General features: G+C 38.5%; 1 protein-coding gene across 3 annotated transcripts in view; it reads right to left on the reverse strand.

Annotated features, from left to right (window-relative positions):
* The window catches only part of nup205 (nucleoporin 205), a 197,001-nt gene that overhangs the window by 152,192 nt on the left and 22,578 nt on the right, over positions 1-22,231 (reverse strand). For all 3 annotated transcript variants that reach the window (XM_039770061.1, XM_039770060.1, XM_039770058.1), the window contains exon 9: positions 13,420-13,536. In XM_039770061.1, coding sequence (XP_039625995.1) covers positions 13,420-13,536 — 117 coding nt within the window. The remainder of the gene's footprint in view (positions 1-13,419; positions 13,537-22,231) is intronic.

Genomic DNA, 22,231 nt, shown 5'->3' on the forward strand with positions numbered 1-22,231 from the left:
TTGAGGCGCGTGGGGGAGTGACGTCATCCTCTCCCCTCCCATTCACCTCATTTCGCTCTGAGCTGAGCTCCGCAGCTAACGCGGTCTTGAGGAAGCAACTTTGTGACGCTGCCACCAAATACTCACAAAAAAATTCCACAAGTTAATACACATGCTGTCTCTAGAGTTTCTCCACACTCAATGTATTCCTCGCATCCCCGTTACACCCTCTGATCTCCCATTTCAATTCAGATGCATCCAATTTCCAGTAAGGCTCTGCTTCGCGATGACAATTAATAAGTCTCAGGGACACACCCCACAAAAGGTTGGCATTGATTTCAGGCAAGATTGCTTTTCTCCTGGACAAAACTAGACATTGCATTCTCAAGAGTGAGCTTGCGCAGCTTGGTTATATTACAACCGAACTGCTGAACTGACAACGTGGTATACGCGGGGATTTTGCTATATACAGTATATATATATGTATGTATGTATATATACGTTATATGTATATATGTAGATGTGTATATACCTATATATATATATATATATATATATATAGATATAGATATATAGATATAGATATGTGTATGTGTAGATATGTGTAAATGTAGATACTCATAACCGTGACAAAACAATTACATTAACACACTACTTCTCCGCTGCGAATCGCGTGTATTTTGCTAGTATATACAGTATACAGTATAGAGTATATATATATATATATATATATATATATATATATATATATATATATCTATCTATACTAATAAAAGGCAAAGCCCTCACTCACTCACTGACTGACTCATCACTAATTCTCCAACTTCCCGTAGGTAGAAGGCTGAAATTTGGCAGGCTTATTCCTTACAGCTTACTTACAAAAGTTGGGCAGGTTTCATTTCGAAATTCTACGCATAAGGGTCATAACTGGAAGCTATTTTTCCCATATAATGTAATGGAGTCTTGAGTTGGAGATGGCCGTGGGGCGGAGTTTAGTGTGACATCATCACGCCTCCCACGTAAGTACGAGAACAAGGAAGAACTCCAAACAGCGATGAGCACAAAACGCCATTTCACAATTGAGAAGGCAGAAAACATTATGAAGCAAATGATGCATACAAGCATATTCATAAGTACAGCTACTGCGGAAACAAAGCACAGCGTGAACCGTAAGTTTATATTAAATTAAGTTCATAGACAGGCTGCCACTAGCGCTTGTAATTTAGTGCCTGCCCATATAAGGCCGCCCATCAGCGCAATCCAATACAAACACTGCCGGTAAATGTTCACGGGTGAAGGACTGTGCTTATGCAGAGGAAGATGAGATGGTCAGGGTGGTGTTTGGCACAAACTCATTGAAACTGCGAGAGAAACTTTTAAGTGCGGGTCTTAGCTGACATTACACGAGATGGCACCAAGTACAGCTGGGAACCTTCGATGCAAGAACACCAAGCGGCTCACGCGAACTGACGCAATGCGCAGACAAAAGCAACAGTTCCAAAGAGTGCTGAACAAAACCGAATTACACAATTGAGAAGGCAGCAAAAAAATATGAAGCGTCTTATACATACAATCATATTCATAAGTGCAGCTACTGCGGAAACAAAGCACACGGTGGAAAAAGTGAATGTCCTGCTAAAGGAAGACAGTGTAAAAAAAACCCGTGCATGCAGTTTGTCACATCACAGATAAAAGGAAGACGAGCTGTTTATTGATGCAGTAAGGAACTAATCGATGAATGAAACCTCTTATCTTTACAACGATTGACAAACACGGAATGTAACTTGAACACATCCTACAAATACGAGCCTGATTGAAAGAAATAATGATAATCAAATCCTTGATGACAGCAACATTCAATAACACTCACAAAACAATTACTGTATATTGACAATCATGTTACGCTATTTTTAAAATGTTCCCTTTTCTTTTCATAACTTCTACTTCTCCACTGCAGTACACGGGTATATATATATATAAATGTATATATATACCCCGATCTACAATACATACTTTAGCATAGACAAGCCACACGCTGTGGTAATTGTAGAGTCTTCGCCTCTAACGCCGACATTCGAGGTTCGATTCCCGAGAGGGGGTGTACTGACTATGTACGCGCGCTACCCGATTCATTTTACCTTCGCATCTCCTTGGTTTGGGACGATGAAAAATATTAGGTTAACGCAGAATCATGTTACGCTATTTTTAAAATTTTCCTTTCTTAGCACAAGCACAGCTGAGAAGCTTCGATGCATGTACTCCATAACGCGTTAAAAATAACGATTTAATCACACTTTCAATTCCAAGCAAACGGAACTTTTGTCAATGCATGATTTCCTGGTACATCCATTACACTGATGCACACATCACAGCTACAAAAATGTTAGAGTCGGAATAAAGCGCGTTCCTACGACTGATCATTTCGACTACCCGAAATAAGCCTTGATAAAAGCATGGTTTTGTGCACACTGAAAAGCAAGCAAAATTAGATGCATTACAGAAAGCGGACTTTGTGGCTCTTACTGGGGATCATTGGACTTCCGTGACCGTTAGTAATTCTAAATACATCTAATTACAAAATGTTCAATGATCACACTGTTTTAGCCTAATGTACAAAATAATTTTGGCTAATGTTACTCAGAGTTTAAAGAGTAAGCTGGTCAAATTACCTTTTATGTTTCTGACTTATTTTTTAAGAAGAAAACTGCACTTTATGTTGAAATTTTGGTTATTATTATTTAAAGACAATACTATTCTGAAAATGTACTTAAAGTACTTAAACTACCACTTTATTTTTAAGTCTGCCCAATTTTAACCAGGGATGATATTTTTGTTTCTGTTTTGAATTCAAATGCAGTTTAAAAGCTTTTTTTCAGAAATTAAAACAGCTTCAGTTTACAATATTCATGTCCATGTCTATTATTTGATTCTGTCGCCCACTAAAACCGTTTTAAATTAAAAAAAAAACATTTGCGATTTGGGGCAAATTTCGTGCGTCGATTACATACCATTAATCAAGATTAATTCTTACACAGCCTCTAATTAATTGGATTAATTTTTTTAATCGAGTCCCACCCCTAATATATATATATATATATATATATATATGTAGATTTGTATATGTGTATATACAGTATGTGTATATATAGTATGTGTATATATGTATGTATATATGTGTGTATATATATATATATATATATATATATATATATATATATATATATATATGTGTGTGTGTGTGTATATACAGTGGTGTGAAAAACTATTTGCCCCCTTCCTGATTTCTTATTCTTTTGCATGTTTGTCACACAAAATGTTTCTGATCATTAAACACATTTAACCATTAGTCAAATATAACACAAGTAAACACAAAATGCAGTTTTTAAATGATGGTTTTTATTATTTAGGGAGAAAAAAAAATCCAAACCTACATGGCCCTGTGTGAAAAAGTAATTGCCCCCTTGTTAAAAAAATAACCTACCTGTGGTGTATCAGACCTGAGTTCAATTTCCGTTGCCACCCCCAGGCCTGATTACTGCCACACCTGTATCAATCAAGAAATCACTTAAATAGGAGCTGCCTGACACAGAGAAGTAGACCAAAAGCACCTCAAAAGCTAGACATCATGCCAAGATCCAAAGAAATTCAGGAACAAATGAGAACAGAAGTAATTGAGATCTATCAGTCTGGTAAAGGTTATAAAGCCGCTTCTAAAGCTTTGGGACTCCAGCAAACCACAGTGAGAGCCATTATCCACAAATGGCAAAACATGGAACAGTGGTGAACCTTCCCAGGAGTGGCGGCCAACCAAAATTACCCCAAGAGCAGAGACGACTCATCCGAGAGGTCACAAAAGACCCCAGGACAACGTCTAAAGAACTGCAGGCCTCACTTGCCTCAATTAAGGTCAGTGTTCACGACTCCACCATAAGAAAGAGACTGGGCAAAAACGGCCTGCATGGCAGATTTCCAAGACGCAAAACTGTTAAGCAAAAAGAACATTAGGGCTCGTCTCAATTTTGCTAAGAAACATCTCAATGATTGCCAAGACTTTTGGGAAAATACCTTGTGGACTGATGAGACAAAAGTTGAACTTTTTGGAAGGCAAATGTTCCGTTACATCTGGCGTAAAAGGAACACAGCATTTCAGAAAAAGAACATCATACCAACAGTAAAATATGGTGGTGGTAGTGTGATGGTCTGGGGTTGTTTTGCTGCTTCAGGACCTGGAAGGCTTGCTGTGATAGATGGAACCATGAATTCTGCTGTCTACCAAAAAATCCTGAAGGAGAATGTCCGCCATCTGTTCGTCAACTCAAGCTGAAGCGATCTTGGGTGCTGCAACAGGACAATGACCCAAAACACACCAGCAAATCCACCTCTGAATGGCTGAAGAAAAACAAAATGAAGACTTTGGAGAGGCCTAGTCAAAGTCCTGACCTGAATCCAAATGCGATGCTATGGTATGACCTTAAAAAGGCGGTTCATGCTAGAAAACCCTCAAATAAAGCTGAATTACAGCAATTCTGCAAAGATGAGTGGGCCAAAATTCCTCCAGAGTGCTGTAAAAGACTCATTGCAAGTTATCGCAAATGCTTGATTGCAGTTATTGCTGCTAAGGGTGGCCCAACCAGTTATTAGGTTCAGGGGGCAATTACATTTTCACACAGGGCCATGTAGGTTTGGATTTTTTTTTCTTCCTAAATAATAAAAACCATCATTTAAAAACTGCATTTTGTGTTTACTTGTGTTATACTTGACTAATGGTTAAATGTGTTTGATGATCAGAAACATTTTGTGTGACAAACATGCAAAAGAATAAGAAATCAGGAAGGGGGCAAATAGTTTTTCACACCACTGTATATATATATTTATATATATGTTTATATATGTGTCTGAGTGTGTGTGTGTGTGTATGTATATATATGCCAGCAACACTCATGACATTGACAAAACAATTACATTGTCAATCATGTTACGTTATTATTAAAATGTTTCCTTTTCTTTTACTTCTCGCTGCCAATCGCAGGTATTTTTTATATATATATATATATATATATATATATATATAGATATACATTAACAATCGCCTTACGTTATTTTTAAAATGTTTGCTTTTCTTTTCATAACTTCTTTAACACACTACTTCTCACATTGCTGGTATTCGGTATAGTATATATATATATATATATATATATATATATATATATATATATATATATATATATATATATATATATATATATATATATATATATATATATATATATATATATATAGTGGATGCTGGCCCGGACACAGACAGACGGACAACGGTTTCTCACCCAACACACCCATTAATTTACAATATTTACAATGTTCGTACACTCACAAACCCCAGTGCTTGCAGCACCGATTCCCCCAATGTCCAAGCCACACAGTTCCACTGCCTTTCTCCTGGCCGCCTCTAGTCCGCCCTCCAGCTCCGTCCTCTTCCACCCGACTTCTGCCAATGACTGGAGGGAGGCGGCCCCTTAAATGGGAACCCGGATGGGCTCCAGCTGCTTCCCAGCATTCCTCCGTAGCCACGCCCCAGTGTGGCAGAAGTCCCGACTGCGCACCCGGAAGCCGTCCGGGTGTCCCCTGTCGTCTTCCCCCCAGTCCCAGGTCCCTACAGGGCTGGCCTTCCAAGCCCTTTACCCGTGGCCCCCCAACATAACCAGGGCACAAGCCCTCCTCCTGGGCGTCCCGGCCGGGTACCACAATATATAGAATATAGATAGAATAAATATAGATAGAGTGGCAAAAAGCAAAAAGAACATTAGGGCTCGTCTCAATTTTGCTAAGAAACATCTCAATGATTGCCAAGACTTTTGGGAAAATACCTTGTGGACTGATGAGACAAAAGTTGAACTTTTTGTAAGGCAAATGTCCCGTTACATCTGGCGTAAAAGGAACACAGCATTTCAGAAAAAGAACATCATACCAACAGTAAAATATGGTGGTGGTAGTGTGATGGTCTGGGGTTGTTTTGCTGCTTCAGGACCTGGAAGGCTTGCTGTGATAGATGGAACCATGAATTCTACGGTCTACCAAAAAATCCTGAAAGAGAATGTCCGGCCATCTGTTCGTCAACGCAAGCTGAAGCGATCTTGGGTGCTGCAACAGGACAATGACCCAAAACACACCAGCAAATCCACATCTGAATGGCTGAAGAAAAACAAAATGAAGACTTTGGAGTGGCCTAGTCAAAGTCCTGACCTGAATCCAATTGAGATGCTATGGCATGACCTTAAAAAGGCGGTTCATGCTAAAAAACCCTCAAATAAAGCTGAATTACAACAACTCTGCGAAGATGAGTGGGCCAAAATTCCTCCAGAGCACTGTAAAAGACTCATTGCAAGTTATCGCAAACGCTTGATTGCAGTTATTGCTGCTAAGGGTGGCCCAACCAGTTATTAGGTTCAGGGGGCAGTTACTTTTTCACATAGGGCCATGTAGGTTTGGATTTTTTTTTCTCCCTAAATAATAAAAGCCATCATTTAAAAACTGCATTTTGTGTTTACTTGTGTTATATTTGACTAATGGTTAAATGTGTTTGATGATCAGAAACATTGTGTGACAAACATGCAAAAGAATAAGAAATCAGAAAGGGGGCAAATAGTTTTTCACACATACATATATACACACACACACACACACACAGTGGGTACGTAAAGTATTTTTCACTCTGTTATATTGCAGCCATTTGCTAAAATCATTTAAATTAATTTTTTTCCTCAATGTACACACAGCACCCCATACTGACAGACAAAAAAAATAATTTTTAAAATTGTTGCAGATTCATTAAAAAAGAAAAATTGAAAAATCACTAAGTATTCAGACCCTTTGCTCAGTATTTAATAGAAGCACCCTTTTGAGCTAATACAGCCATGAGTCTTCTTGGGAAAGATGCAACAAGTTTTTCACACCTGGATTTGGGGATCCTCTGCCATTCCTCCTTGCAGATCCTCTCCAGTTCTGTCAGGTTGGATGGTAAACGCATGGACAGCCATTTTTAGGTCTCTACAGAGCTGCTCAATTGGGTTTAAGTCAGGGCTCTGGCTGGGCCATTCAAGAACAGTCACAGAGTTGTTGTGAAGCCCCTCCTTCGTTATTTTAGCTGTGTGCTTAGGGTCATTGTCTTGTTGGAAGGTAAACCTTCGGCCCAGTCTGAGGTCTTTAGCACTCTGGAGAAGGTTTTTGTTCAGAATATCCCTGTACTTGGCCGCATTCTAACATGAGACATGAGTGTGTGTATATATACATATACATATATATACATATACATACATATATACACATATATACATATATATATACACATATATACACACATATATACATATACACATATATACACATATATACATATATACACATATATATATATATATATATATACATATACACATATATATATATATATATATACACATATATATACATATATATATACACTAGCAGAATACCCGCGCTATGGCAGCAGAGAAGTAGTGTGTTAAAGAAGGAAAGAGAAAGAAAAGGATACATTTTGAAAATAACATAACATGATTGTGAAAGTAATTGTTTTGTGTATTTGGCGGCAGCGTCACAAAGTTTTTTTCGTCTAGCTGCATCAGAAAATGTACCACGACGTCTGACACGCCTCCTTTTTACTGTTTTCTCACAGCTTGGATTGCTGCTGTCATATACACACACACACACACACACACACATATATATATATACATATCTTCATATCTACATATACACACATATATATATATACATACCTATCTACATCATATATACACACACACAAATTATATATATGTATGTATGTATGTATGTGTGTGTGTATATATACACTTTATATATATATATATATATATATATATATATATATATATATATATATATATATATATATATATATATATATATATATATATATATATATATATATATATATATATACACATACATATACTTGTGTGTATGTTTGTATGTGTCTATATGTGTGTGTATAACTTTGGTCACTGAGTGCAAGGGAAAAATAATAAAATATAGTCTATAAGTTATTAAACAGTAAAACATTAACATTTTAAGAAGTACAGGTACACTGAGCACTACTGGAGTGGTTGCGGGTAAACTACATTTTAAAGACTGTGTAACACAACAGGTAAGTAACTAACAGCAGCTAAAATATATATGGATCATCTCTCGGTAGTAGATCCCTTTTGAAAGGCGCTACACAACGGCTGTGGTATAGAAATTACATTTTCTATGTGAACGTTCAAATTTGTGCCTCTGGTAATGTCCCTTACCGGCATTTAAAGAAAATTAGTTTTGTGTCCTCTGCAGTGTTAAGAGAGAAAGGCTTTGGTTTGGGATAAAAGGAAAAAGGTGTAAAGAAAGGAAAGTTGCCTTTTCTTTTATATAGTATAGAGATGTGTTAAGCTGACGCTATGATCGCTTTTTGGGGATAGTCGCGGTGGGTCTTGTGTAGACTGGTGAGACATCCCGCCATTAATCGGCTGTGATGGCACTGTCAGTCCTCCACTCGTGTGCGTGTCTTCATAATCCAAGGTGAGGACCTCATAATCGTGATAATGCAAAAGAAAGTGTGAATCGCCTTTTAATATTATTTTGCCGTGGTGTAGAAAAGGGGTCCCGTATTTGCACTTGTCTGGGCTATAGCGTAGGGGGAGGATGAAAATAATTAATAGCTTCCCTGCGCTAACCAAAACCGATGTACGTACTTATTTCGGTGGTATGACGCCACTGTCGGCCGCCATATTGAATTTTCCAAACGTCATTAATTCTCCAACTTCCCGTGTAGGCAGAAGGCTGAAATTTGGCAGGCCCATTCCTTACAGCTTACTTACAAAAGTTAAGCAGGTTTCATTTTGAAATTCTAGGCGTAACAGTTGTAACGATCAACAACATACGCCATATTGAACTTTTTTATTCATGGCCCCATCTTCACGAAATTTGGTAGGCGGCTTCCCTGCGCTAACCGAAACCAATGTACAGTTGTGGCCAAAATTATTATGCCCCCTTATGAAATTAGGCAACACTCCTGATTCCAATATGAAAATGACAACAACAAATGTTTGTTTTTTAAAGCGTATCTGTGTCCAAAATAACAAGGTCCACTAATTGTAGTTTGGATATTTTATTGACACACTGAGTGGAAACAAGAAAGGGCAAAAATGAGACATCCAAAATTATTAGCCCCATGCCCATTAATAGTCAATACTGTAACCTTTTTGAGCCACAACTGACAACAATCTATTAGAGTAGGTCTTTACTAGATTAGTACAGGTCTCCTGTGGGATTTTGGTCCATTCCTCCATTGCAAATTGTTCTAGCTGGTCCAAATTGCGTGGTTTCCGAGCATGCACAGTCACTTTGAGCACTCGCTACAGATTCTCAATGGGATTGAGGTCTGGGCTCTGTGCGGGCCACTCCAAGATCTTGGTTTTGGTATCCTTGAAAAACTGTTGAACTAATTTTGATGTATGCTTTGGGTCATTGTCTTGTTGGAGACCCAGCGACGGTCTAAGCCTAGACTACGAGCAGATTTCTGCATATTCTCCCTCAGAATGTCAACATAATTTTCTTTTTTCATGATGCCACGCACCCGAACAAGGCTCCCTGTGCTTGAGGCGGCAAAACAGCCCCACAGCATGATGCTCCCACCACCATGTTTAACTGTGGCAACTGTGTTCCTAGGGTTGAAGGCCTGTCCCTTTCATTGCCAAACATAAGCAACATCCATGTGCCCAAACAGTTCCAGTTTAGTCTCATCAAACCAAAGCAGAGACTTCCAAAATTCATCTTTACATTTCAAATGTTCACGGGCAAACTTCAGTCGGGCTGTGATGTGCCGCTCTTTGAGTAAAGGGGTTCTTCTGGGACGATGGCCGTGAAGCCCACCACGGTGAAGAGCCCTCACAACTGTGTTCCTTGAAACATCAACTCCAGAAGAGGCCAGGTCAGCAACAATCATCTTGGCAGATGTCCGGGGTTCCTTGCTGACATCTCTGACTATTTTTCTCTCCAGAGTTCTTCAAATCTTGCGCTTACGGCCGGCCAGGTTTGTTTCTAACAGAATTTGTCTCCTTGTACTTGGCAATGATGCAACATACAGCAGTTCTAGACACTGTGAATCGCTTGGAAATGGCAGTGTAGCCTTGCCCCTTATCATGAGCCTCTACTATCTTCTTTCTGAGCTCCAGACTGATTTCCTTTGTCTTTGGCATGGTCAGTAACAGTAGTCCCTCTCATGTGTTCAAGAGCCCTGTTCCTTGGGAGTCTTTTTATGCTGATTGAGTGTTGTTAGGAAGCCAATTGACTACAGGTGTTAGGAAGCCAATTGATTGCACAGGTGTGGTTTCAAAGCTGATTGGTTAATTAGTGTAGGTGTGTTTTGAAAGCAAACATTAACATGGGGCTAATATTTTTGACCACCCCATTTTTTACTATATTTGATATAAAGCAAGATTAAAAATATATTTTATATTACAAAATGTATCAAAAGCTAGTAAATAGCACTGGTGGATGTTTGATTATATCAAGTTTCATCAATGTTGCAAACTTTGGGAAGAAGTTTAGGAAAATGTTCCATGATTCCAGGGGGGCTAATAATTTTGGCCTCAACTGTACGTACTTATTTCGGTGGTATGATGCCACTGTCGGCTGCCATATTGAACCTTTCAACAGTCTTTGTTACTTATGGGCCCATCTTCAAGAAATTTGGTACACGGGTTCCCAACGCTAACTGAATCCTACTTACGCATATATATCGCCCATAGTCTGCAGCTCGGTCACCGTGTGAGGCGGCGTTGGGTCCCCCATCCCAACGCCTCCCACGTTGTTGGGCTGCCTGCCTATATAAGGCCGTCAGTCACTCCAGTCTCTACATTCCCTTCCTTGCTTCGCGGCACGGGATTCACGTCTTCCCACTGATAACTACAGCCTTTTTGTTTAATCCATGGCTTCTCTGCTGTTTTATTGTTTGTTTATTACAATTATAGTTATTGTATAGGTATTTTACACTTACTTTACATTGTTCAGGTACCCATTTCCTTTATAAATTCCAACCCCCATTACCATGTCTATCGAGATGATCACTATCGATCAAAGACCTATCACTTACCGAGTGGTTTCCATGCCCGGAGATACCACCTACCTTTTCCATTCTCTTTGTTACATATTGTACGGCCATATCAGGCTCACTCTTGATATCCGGAGGAACATTGTGTCTTATGTATTGAATGACTGGGACAGGTTCAAGGTGTGGACTGATGACTGTACAGGAGATAATTATACTACACAGGAGCATTATATGAGTGAAATGCTTAAGCCCTTCACCTATGGTTCTGCATGTGAGTTGATGGCTGCCGCTGAATTGTTCGGTTGTCGCTTTCAAGTGTACCGAAATGGCCAAATATTTTACACCTTTCGACAACCGCCAATGCCTCTTAAACATCTTAGATTCACAGGTGACAATTTCAGTAGTGGACACTTTAATGTTTATGAATGTTTAAACTCTCAAAAGCTGGATGTGATTTTATCGCTGAAACCGGTTCTGTGCTTACAACGCTTGACAGATGCCGAATGTCACTTCAATATAACAAATCCTGCAAATACTGTCATAATTGAAACAAACCATGAAACTCAAACCGATTATGACAGCAGCAATCCAAGCTGTGAGATTTGAGACAAGATTACTGTTCACATGGCCAACTGTAAGTTGCATGCTCAAGAGTAAGCTCAGCGCACAGCTTGGTCATGTTACAACCGGAGGGCCGAACTGACAACATGGTATACAAAGAGATCCTTAACAAATAATTATTGGCATATTTTCCTCAGTTTAAAAAGGTTAAATTTTCTTCTTAATAAAATTTTAATGTAGTACTTCACGCTGCAAAGCGGGTATTTTATGTGTATATTATATATATATATATATATATATATATATATATATATATATACACGTCGCCGTGGGCACAGCGCCTTTAATCACCAACCACAGGAAGCCAATGAAGCAACTGAGAATGATCGCACCTGCACTCTAACTTCCTTAATAACTCCCCGCAGTCGTGCAATCATGCCCACGAAGAAGAACAACACGGCTCTATGGATTTAAAACTGCCTTTTTTTTTTTTTTTGAAGCCGCAGACTCACTATGCCACATTCGTTTCAATCATTACTCCAAAAATGGTAGCCCTTCAATTTTAAAATATGAAAGTAGCAGGCAAGTTGCGTCAAAAAGTCAGTCCAAAACAGATTTTACTAAAAATGGCAACGACATCAGAGCTCAAAGAGTCATTTCCAAATTCCATATTGGGCTAGTGATCCCAGTGAGCACAGCTGAATGTGAAAGGGGGTTTTCTGCCCTTAAAAGGATCAAGACATGTTTGAGAAATCGTATGAATCAAAGCACGCTAAATAATCTCATGCTGATCTTCTTGGAGGGCCCAGATCCTGGGGACTTTAATTATGGGAAAGCTGCAGACAACTGGGCCTCTAGTAAGAAAAGAAGAATAAGTATTTAACCGAAGACACCTTATGCATATGTAAGTTGGCTTTGAAGAATAGTTTTTCATTTTTCTTCATTAGGTTTCCTATACTTTTTTTTCCATTGTTTTCACTTTTCTTCCTGACAGCGACAATACTTGTGCCTCTTGGTTTATGTCATAACAATTGTTATTTCAAATTTTTGTTAAGAGTTGCAAGATCCTGAATTAGATACTTCTTAAATTTAATAAACATATTCTGGCACAAGTGTCAAACCTTAAAAAAGGAAGTCATATTGAGTATTGGAAAAATAATTAATAATAATTAACTAATAAAAATAGTGCATATTTAATTTTCCCCACCACCAAACTTCCCCTTCCCGCCCCACCCGGCTACTTTTTCATGCCACCCAACTGGAAAAAATTTCTGGGGAGAACACAGAGAATGGATAACCAAAATGAGAGCTGGTACGCAGCTAAGAGTACCAATAGTCAACAGCAAAAATCAGCGCTTGTTAACCACTTTTTCCATTTACAACATGATCACATCCCTTTTTTCCTGTCCAGGACACTACCTCATCTTCTGTAATCCATCCACTATGATAGTTACTAGTGCTATTCACATGATATGTCAATCACTACTGCTTCGTCCTCCCTTTGCATAAAGTACACACTCGGCACAATGCCAAGTATGAAAGTTAATGTAATATTAATAAATTGTGATAAAAGAAATATTAAGAATTTTTAATATTACATAATGTTTTAAATGATAAGTCTTGTCAGTCATCTTTGCATGATAAATAGACAGATAGATAGAAAGATAGAAAATGTTTTAAAACAAAGACTTACTAAAAGGTTTATTTATTTTTAATCAGATATACTGTAACAGTAGCATAACTGCTGCATCACTTACCAGTATCATCAGTTGCTCTAGATGTCTCTGCAGAGTAGCAGGTGGCTCACTGCCCATCTGAAGACTCATGTAAACCAACCTGGCATCCTCATCGGCTCTGTTTCTCAACTGTTTCACCTTTAAAAGAAATGCAATGTTAATATTCATTGCTGACCAGATGTAGCTGTATGAACTGAAAAATCTACCTATTACTCTGGATAAAAAAAGCAAGATCTATGATGTCAGTAATAATTCCAAGGAAAGATCCACACCTACATCACTACAGTATTACTACATATTATTTTGCAAGTTTCACAGAATTTGTACAATCAAAGCCTAATCCAGAAGGCAGAGAATATGTTTTAGTAAATTCACATGGAAAGATCAATCTACCATTTTTCACTAATTAATTTAATATAGCTTTTTTGAGAGAAATATTACAGGGATAATTACTGTAATAATGTATTGCAAAAGGTTGATAACTGATTTCATAAAAAATGTCTCTATTATGTTCTTGAAAGAAGAGGGCAAACCAGGATAGAAAAAGAGTGGAAGGACCATATGCACCAACTGCAGAATAGCATAACAATATTTGAGTCTGTATTTTGCAAAACAGGAACCTTATAGGTCATTAATTGGCTGCTTCTTTAAATAGAACACAATAAATAGTAGTACTGTTTGCTGCTAAAAAAGAGCTTTGCAATTATATGTGAATAATAAAATATAAATCAGGCATTTAAAAAAGTAAGTTTCAACATTAGTAATGCATTTGGCTATATTTTTAAACCAATTTAATGGCACCTTGATTAAAAAAGTCTTAAAATACACATTACAATAATGGCTTGGTGATATGAATTATGTGTGGGAGTCGTCATTTAGTTGTTTTTAGTCCCTACTTTAATCAAAGATGTTATAATTTCCCACTTTTGTCATGTTGTGTACAAATAGGTCAGAATTGCCATACATATACACGCATTCTCCCAGTCAAGTTTTCTTTTATAAATACTGAATTTTGCCAGAAAAGTGGCGTACGCACATTTCAGGCTTCTTTTTGAGCATACAAAAGTCTTATAAATGTGATCCCAGGTTTTTGTTCTAGTGATCACCTGCAAATTTCAGTTCAGATTTTTTATTTTGGTCTTGAAGTATGGGCTTGTTACTTGCGCGACAGCCATTCAAGTAATGGTTATGAAGAACTCTAATAACCGTGGACATAAATACTACACCGACAGTTCCTTTGTTCTTGTCCTTAGGTTCAGCTAAAAGTTTGTTAAACCCTGTGGGCTAATTTGTGCCTCTCTCCTTAAAGATGCAGTGGCTGTGTGATCCTAAATATTTATATTTGAGCATATCTGTGAAGAAGCTTATGGCACCATCAGTTGTTTGGATATTGCTCCTAAGGAGAAACTAGACTTGTGAAGGTCCACAATATTTTTTTCCAGGGATCTTGGCAAAGCTGCTTGGATTTTCCCCACAGAATCAAAGGCAACAAGGCACTGTCGCTAAAAGAAAGTCCTTAATTGCAAACACAGATGCACTCCCAATTAACTCAATTAAGACATTTTGCCAATCCAATGTTTCTAAAACTCATTACATCAATTTTCAGGCTTCTTAGACAGATATTCAACTTGGTGTGTGTAGACTTTTGACCAAGTGAAAATATGATATAGTAAATAAAGGCTGAAATAACCTGTCTCTTTTCTTTGTACATAGTGTAGTGTAATGATTAAGGCTTTGGACCTCAAACTCCGAGGTTGTAGTTTCAGACACTATGTGACTATGAGCAAGTCACTTGACCTGCTTGTGCACCAATTAGAAAACCAAAAAGAAATGCAATCAATTGTGTTATAAATATTCTAAGTCACCATGGATAAAGGTGTCAGTCAATTACTGTAAGTAAATATAAATGTATTCATTTGAAATTACCAATTTGGGAAATAAAAGAGATCCCCTAATTGACTTAACAAAGGGAATGCATTGTAATAAAATGTGTGGAGCTGTGAGACATATCAGTATGTATCCATGTTTGAAATCCATTTTTTAAAATTTATTACAAGGGGCAATTTCAGAATCTGTGGGAGGAATAAAAATGTGATGGGAAGAGGAGTTAAAAGTCCATAGTTCAAAAAGAACCTTGATATTATTATTTCAGACATTTATTACAATGTCGCAAATTATTTTTCCTGATGTTTACAGCAGTTGTTAAAAATTTTTAGAAGATAAAGTTATCATCTAGTCATTCAAATAATTTGTTATTTAATTAAAGTTAAAATAGCAGAAACAATTGTTTAATACTGCATGTTCAGATTTCTGCTCATAAAGCCAAAAAAGCCAGATTTATCAATGACAAATTGCAAAAGTATTTGTTTTTTTTTTTTTCAATCCATACTACACTGTTTTTCCTGTCATACTATACATTTCCTGCAGCCTTAGGACAGATGAGCAGTCAACATAAGGCTGCAAGTATGAATGTTGTTAATTTAAGAAAAAAGTGATATTTTCCTATAATATAGGTGATACGTTTTTAGCCTAGGTGGCACAGTGATCAACAATGGTTACAGTCAGAGATCAGGGGCCTCATGTGTAAATGGTGCGTATGCACAAAAATGTTGCTAACTCCCGTTTCTACGCTCACATAACGATGTATAAAAACTAAACTTGACGTAAAGCCATGCACATTTTCACGTTAGCTCAATCCCTGGCATACGCAAGTTCTCCGCTTGGTTTTGCAAACTGGCGGCACCTTGGGTCGAAGCAGTGCTTTTGTTCCAGTCTGGTTTCCCTTTCTTTCTTAGATCCACATCCCCGACACAGCTTTATCAAATACACTGAAATTAGCCGCATATTGTTTATTAGTTTAAGGCATCTGATTGTAATTAACCTGTAACAATATAATGGTCCACTCAATGGCCAAACTATTCCAAATATCACAGCTGCTTTAGCGTTGTTACACTCACTGCACCACTCGAAGTATCACTGTATCTGAGTGTGGAATCACATCTCTACAGCAGCTGATCAGAAACAGAATTATCAGTATACAGTAATCCCTTGCTATATCGCGCTTTGACTATCGCGGATTTTAAATGTAAGCACATCTAAATATATATCACAGATTTTTCGCTGGTTCACGGATTTCTGCAGACAGTGGGTCTTTTAATTTATGCTACACGCTTCCTCAGTTTCTTTGCCCTGTTGATTTCATACAAGGGACGCTATTGGCGGATTGCTTAGAAGCTACCCAATCAGAGCATGTATTACATATTAACTAAAACTCCTCAATGCTATAAGATATGCATCCCTCACGGAGCTTGATTGTTTGCTTGTCTCTGCCTCTCTCTCACCCTCTTTGACATTCTCTCGCCTGACGGAGGGGCTGTTTGCACAGAGGCTGTTTGCTTAAAAGATATTGACGCTCCTCTAAAAACATGCCGCTTTATCGCGGTACTCGGTATATTTAAAAGCACACGTATTGACTTTTGATTGTTGCTTTCATCTCTCTCTCTCTCTCTGACGTTCTCTGCGCCTGACGGAGGAGATGTGAGCAGAGGGGCTGTTTGCTTAGAAGATACTGACGCTCCTCTAAAAAATGCCGGCAAACTTAAAAGCACACGTATTGATTTTTTAATTGTTTGCTTTTCTTTGCAAGCGCTCTCTCCCTCTGAAATTATCTGCTCCTGAAGAGAAGAAGATCTATTTGCATTCTTTTAATTGTGAGAAAGAACTGTCATCTCTATCTTGTCATGGAGGACAGTTTAAACTTTTGACTAAAGGGTGTTATTTCATGTCTAGAGGGCTCTAATAATGTTAACAGTGTGGGAGAGTTTATAAGGGCTTAAAATCTATAAAAATAACTACACAAACATATGGTTTCTACTTCGCAGATTTTCGTCTATCGCGGGGGGTTCTGGAACGCAATCCCCGTGATCGAGGAGGGATTACTGTACAGCATCAAGCACACGCTGCCTCAGCCATGCTGTCTATTTGAACTGCTCTCATATGACAAACGCTTCAGAGACTTTCCTGTAAGTACCTCGCAGTTCACAATCAGTTTCATCCCAAGTACTAGAAACACAATCAATCAGTCCATCAACTGCTCCTTGTAGAACTATTTGTACTTCTAAGTACAATTACCTCACTGTAAACTTGCGATACAGTTATAATATTGCACAACCTGAGCCACTTTATAAAACGTGTATTTACATATGATGACGATATCATTTTTAAGATGAAATTCAGAAAAATGTTTATTACATTATACAGATAAAATGTTAACATCATTTAAATAATCTATATTGTTAATAATTAAATATCTGAGGGCACGGTGTCACAGCACCAGCAACAAGCTGGCGCCCCATTCAGGGATTGTTCCTGCCTCGTGCTGTATTCTTGCTGGGGCTGGCGCGACACTGAAAGGATAGATGGATAGAATAATTAACCATGTACTACGAAAGATATTTCAATGTTCCTTAAAGGTTTTGAAGAATCGGTGTTCAAAACTTACAGATGGCTTAACATCTATTACAGAGTCGATTGTGTGTCGATTGGGTACATGAAGAAAGAAAAGGAAGGACAGGAATTGGGGGTTAGTACGTTTGAAACAGACAGTACAGCTGCAATAAATTATTTTATCGAGGGTCGCGCATGGCGCAGCAAGCATCTTGCATGAGGCAGGAACAATCTCTGTGCGGGGCATCAGCTCGTCACTATCACTGCACCATCGTGTTCCCATGTTTAATAGCATGCTTTAAATCCTATCATCATTTAAATGATATCAAGTATACATCTCAGTATTTAAAGTACTCAGAGAGCTGTAATATCATGAATGTAATGGATTCTGTATCCTGTCGGAGGAAGAGAAAGACCGTTTAAGAATCATGTAGTGATTCACACACAGAGGACATAGAAGAACACATACAAAACAAATTTTAATGTGCTACTTTACTTACAATGGGATTTGAGAAACTAGTAAATTAAATAATTTTAAGATGAAGTTTATGACGTTCTACTTTAATGACAAAATAAACTACGTGATTGAAGTGGAAATTTCGATTTCTGCTTTTGTCTGTACGCCATGTTTTAGTGCGAATTCTACACACTGCGTCATGCATGATGACCCAGATCATATTCAGCGTACTAGGTTCAAGTCCAGAACCTGATTTGTCTGCATGGACTTTGTATGTTCTCCATGTGTCTCTATGCCTTTCCTTTGGGTACTTCAGTTATCCCCAGACATTTTCAGAACCTTGTAAATTTGGTTAAGTGGTCCCAGTGCAAGTGTGTATGTGGTTGGACCTGTGATGGACTGATACCCTGTCCAGGTCCTTTTCTTGTACTGCTAGGATATATTTTTGCCCCATGCTTCTCTAAATTAAATTAAGTAGGTTTAAGAATGGCTATAACTATTATTAGTTTATCAGTGAACATACTTGCTCTGAAATTACCTTTAGCTGTTGCCATTACCAAACAACATTTCTAAAAGGCCAATATAGAAGGTAAAGGTGAATTGTGGTATCATAGGTTAAAACATACTATAATGTTCTCATTTTTACAGTATGCTGAAATGTCCTTTTCAGAGCAACAGACTTGGCAGCCTTAACCAGTAGTAGACTTAATTTAAAGTTCTCCTGCATCATTGTTTATCTTTACATGTACCAATGATTTTACTTTACAGATTCAGGTTTAAAGGCAATCTGTCCACCACAGACATTTTAAAGAAATGACGATTACGAGTATCAGAAGTCAGTTCGTCAAACAAAAAGGAGCACAACAGAGTATAAATTCACTACATAATCCAAGACAATTACCTGAATTTTTGTATTGATTTTAGCCCGAAACTATACTTCAGCCTGTTTATCTTTCAACATAATACAAAGTTTAGTCAAGTTTCTTTCAAAGCACTGTTTACACACAGGACATCACGCACAATGCACGTCCTGGACTCTAATATATTATATATATACACACATACACAGTAATCCCTCCTCGATCGCGGGGTTTGCGTTCCAGAAAGTAGAAACCATATGTTTGTATGGTTCTTTTTATATATTTTAAGCCCTTATAAACTCTCCCACACTGTTAACATTATAAGAGCCCTCTAGACATGAAATAACACCCTTTAGTCAAAAGTTTAAACTGTGTTCCATGACAAGACAGAGATGACAGTTCTTTCTCACAATTAAAAGAATGCAAATATATCTTCTCTTCAAAGGAGTGTGCGCGTCAGGAGCAGAGAATTTCAGAGAGAAAGAGAGAGAGAGCGCTCGCTAAGAAAAGCAAACAATCAAAAAATCAATACAGTGGAACCTCGGTTCACGAATGTCTCGGTTCACGACCAAAAAGTTCGCCAAACTTTTGCCTCGGTTCACAACCACACACTCGGTATATGAACAACCCAGTTTCCCTTGCCTGCCTGCAAGCTGAGAGAGAGAGAGAGAGAGAGCGAAAGCGCGACCGAGCCACGTGCCTGCTGGGGAGGGGGAGATTGCTGCACGTACCGCCTGCCTTCGGCATAGGGGGAGGGGGGGGTACAGCTGAGACTCTCTCTCTGAGAAGCAGGCAGTACGTGCACATCCTCCCAGCTCCACCCCTGGCACAGGCAGGCAGAGAGAGAGAGAGAGAGAGAGAGAGAGAGAGAAAGCGAGCAAGCCGCGTGCCTGCCTGGCTTTTTTATTTAAGCAAAGCCGCTCCTTGTTCATTGATCTCAGTCAGATGTGCACTCTCTTTGTGCTCTACAGTATTTCGTGTGCTTTTGCAGTTAACTATGGCTTCTAAGCAAGTGAAGAGTGGTGAGAAGAAAGTTTTGAAGAAAATTGAAATCAAAGTAAAGAAAGAAATTACAAGAGGTGGAAAAACTGTTTACCAGTTTACTCATTTACCAATTGGAGAACCCTCATGCTTTCAAGCAGCACAATGTAAACAAAGCCAGACTGCCAGTAATGTGGAGGGCAAACACGAAGGGTTGGGTTAAAGACTTTCTTTTTGGAATGGCTGCATGAGGCTTTGCTCCCACCAGCTAAACAGCTAAAAACACCAGAAACCCAAGAAATCACAGGAGAAAACACCTGAAGGAAAACACTTCATGCCAGAACTTCGACTCATGCAAGGTTAGTTTTCTTGGTATTTTTGTATTCTGATTTTCAAAATTTAATTTTTCAGTTCGTAGCGTGAATTGTTACAATGTTACTTTTCTCTTTTTTCAAATGTTCGCTTTTTTCCCTGTGCTTAAAGCTCATTAAAGTGTTTACAGATGGAGTTGTTCATAGCGCGATTAGTTGCAATGTTACTTTACTCTTTTTTCAAATGTTCCTTTTTTTCCGCTGTGCTTAAAACTCATTTTAAAAAAAGTGTTTACAGCGATCGGGCTGTAAGGCTATTAGCATGAACTCCTGCAATGTTTTTTGGTTGCTTGTGGTTGGTTTTTAAATTAAAGTTCGGATTTGTTCAAATGTTTCCCTCTGTTCAGAGAGAGAGAGAGAGAGAGAGAGAGAGCAGACAGCGAGCTCAGAGAAGACAGCGAGGCGTGCTGCTGACGGGGGTGTCTGTGTGTGCTACAGAGAAAGAGAGAACGGGAGGGAGCGCATGTCACTGACAAAGTGGGGGGGGCTGTGCTACAGAGAGAGAGACAGAGAGCGAGTGCTGCTGATGGGGGAGGGGTGTGTGCACTACAGAGAGAAAGCAAGCGTGCTGCTGGCCAGGGTGTGTGTGCGCTACAGAGAAAGAGAGTGGGAGAGCGCATGCCTCTGACAAAGGGGGTGTGCTACAGAGAGAGAGAGAGCAGCTGACAAAGGGGAGGAGCTGACAGTGGGGGGTCTGCTACAGAGAGAGAGAGAGAGCCACGTAGCTGAGCAGGGAGCCTGGGTGTTGTGTCAGCGTTATTCAATGTTTTTACTTTAGTTTACTATTACACTGTGCATCATATGGCGTAATTAACTACACAGTATTTGTGCTTAATCTTTACATATATTTACATACAGTTCGTACGGTCTGGAACGGATTAATTGTATTTACATACAATCCTGTGGGGGAAATTGCTTCGGTTCACGACCAACTTGGTTTACGACCAGAGTTTTGGAACGAATTATGGTCGTGATCCGAGGTTCCACTGTATGTGCTTTTAAGTATGCCGAAGCACCGCGATAAAGCGGCATTTTTTAGAGGAGCGTCCGTATCCTCTAGGCAAACAGCCCCTCTGCTCACACCCCCTCCATCAGACAGATAGAGTGAGAGAGACATAGAAAAGAAAACAATCAAGCACCGCGTGGGAAGCATATTGTATATCATTGAGGAGTTTTAGTTAATACGTAATACATGCTCTGATTGGGTAGCTTCTAAGCCATCCGCCAATAGCGTCCCTTGTATGAAATCAACTGAGCAAATAAACTGAGGAAGCATGTACCATAAATTAAAGGACCCATTGTCCGCATGAAATCAAATGAACCAGCGAAAAATATGATATATATTTAGATATGCTTACATTTAAAATCCGCGATGGAGTGCGATATAGAGAGGGATCACTAATATATATAGTAATATATATATTAATATATTAGTGATCCCTCTCTATATCAGCGCTATATATATATATATATATATATATATATATATATATATATATATATATATATATATATATATATATATATACACACACACACACACACAGTGCAGTGGAACCTCGAGATACGAGTTTAATTCATTCCAGCACTGAGCTGGTATAGCGAATTTCTCGTATCTAGAACAAACTTCCCCATTGAAAATAATGGAAATCCAGTTAATCCATTCCGCACCCCCAAAAATATCAACATAAAAATCAATTTTCCTAACAAATAACACT

This window comes from Polypterus senegalus, chromosome 11, assembly GCF_016835505.1.
Source record: "Polypterus senegalus isolate Bchr_013 chromosome 11, ASM1683550v1, whole genome shotgun sequence".
NCBI lineage: Eukaryota > Metazoa > Chordata > Cladistia > Polypteriformes > Polypteridae > Polypterus > Polypterus senegalus.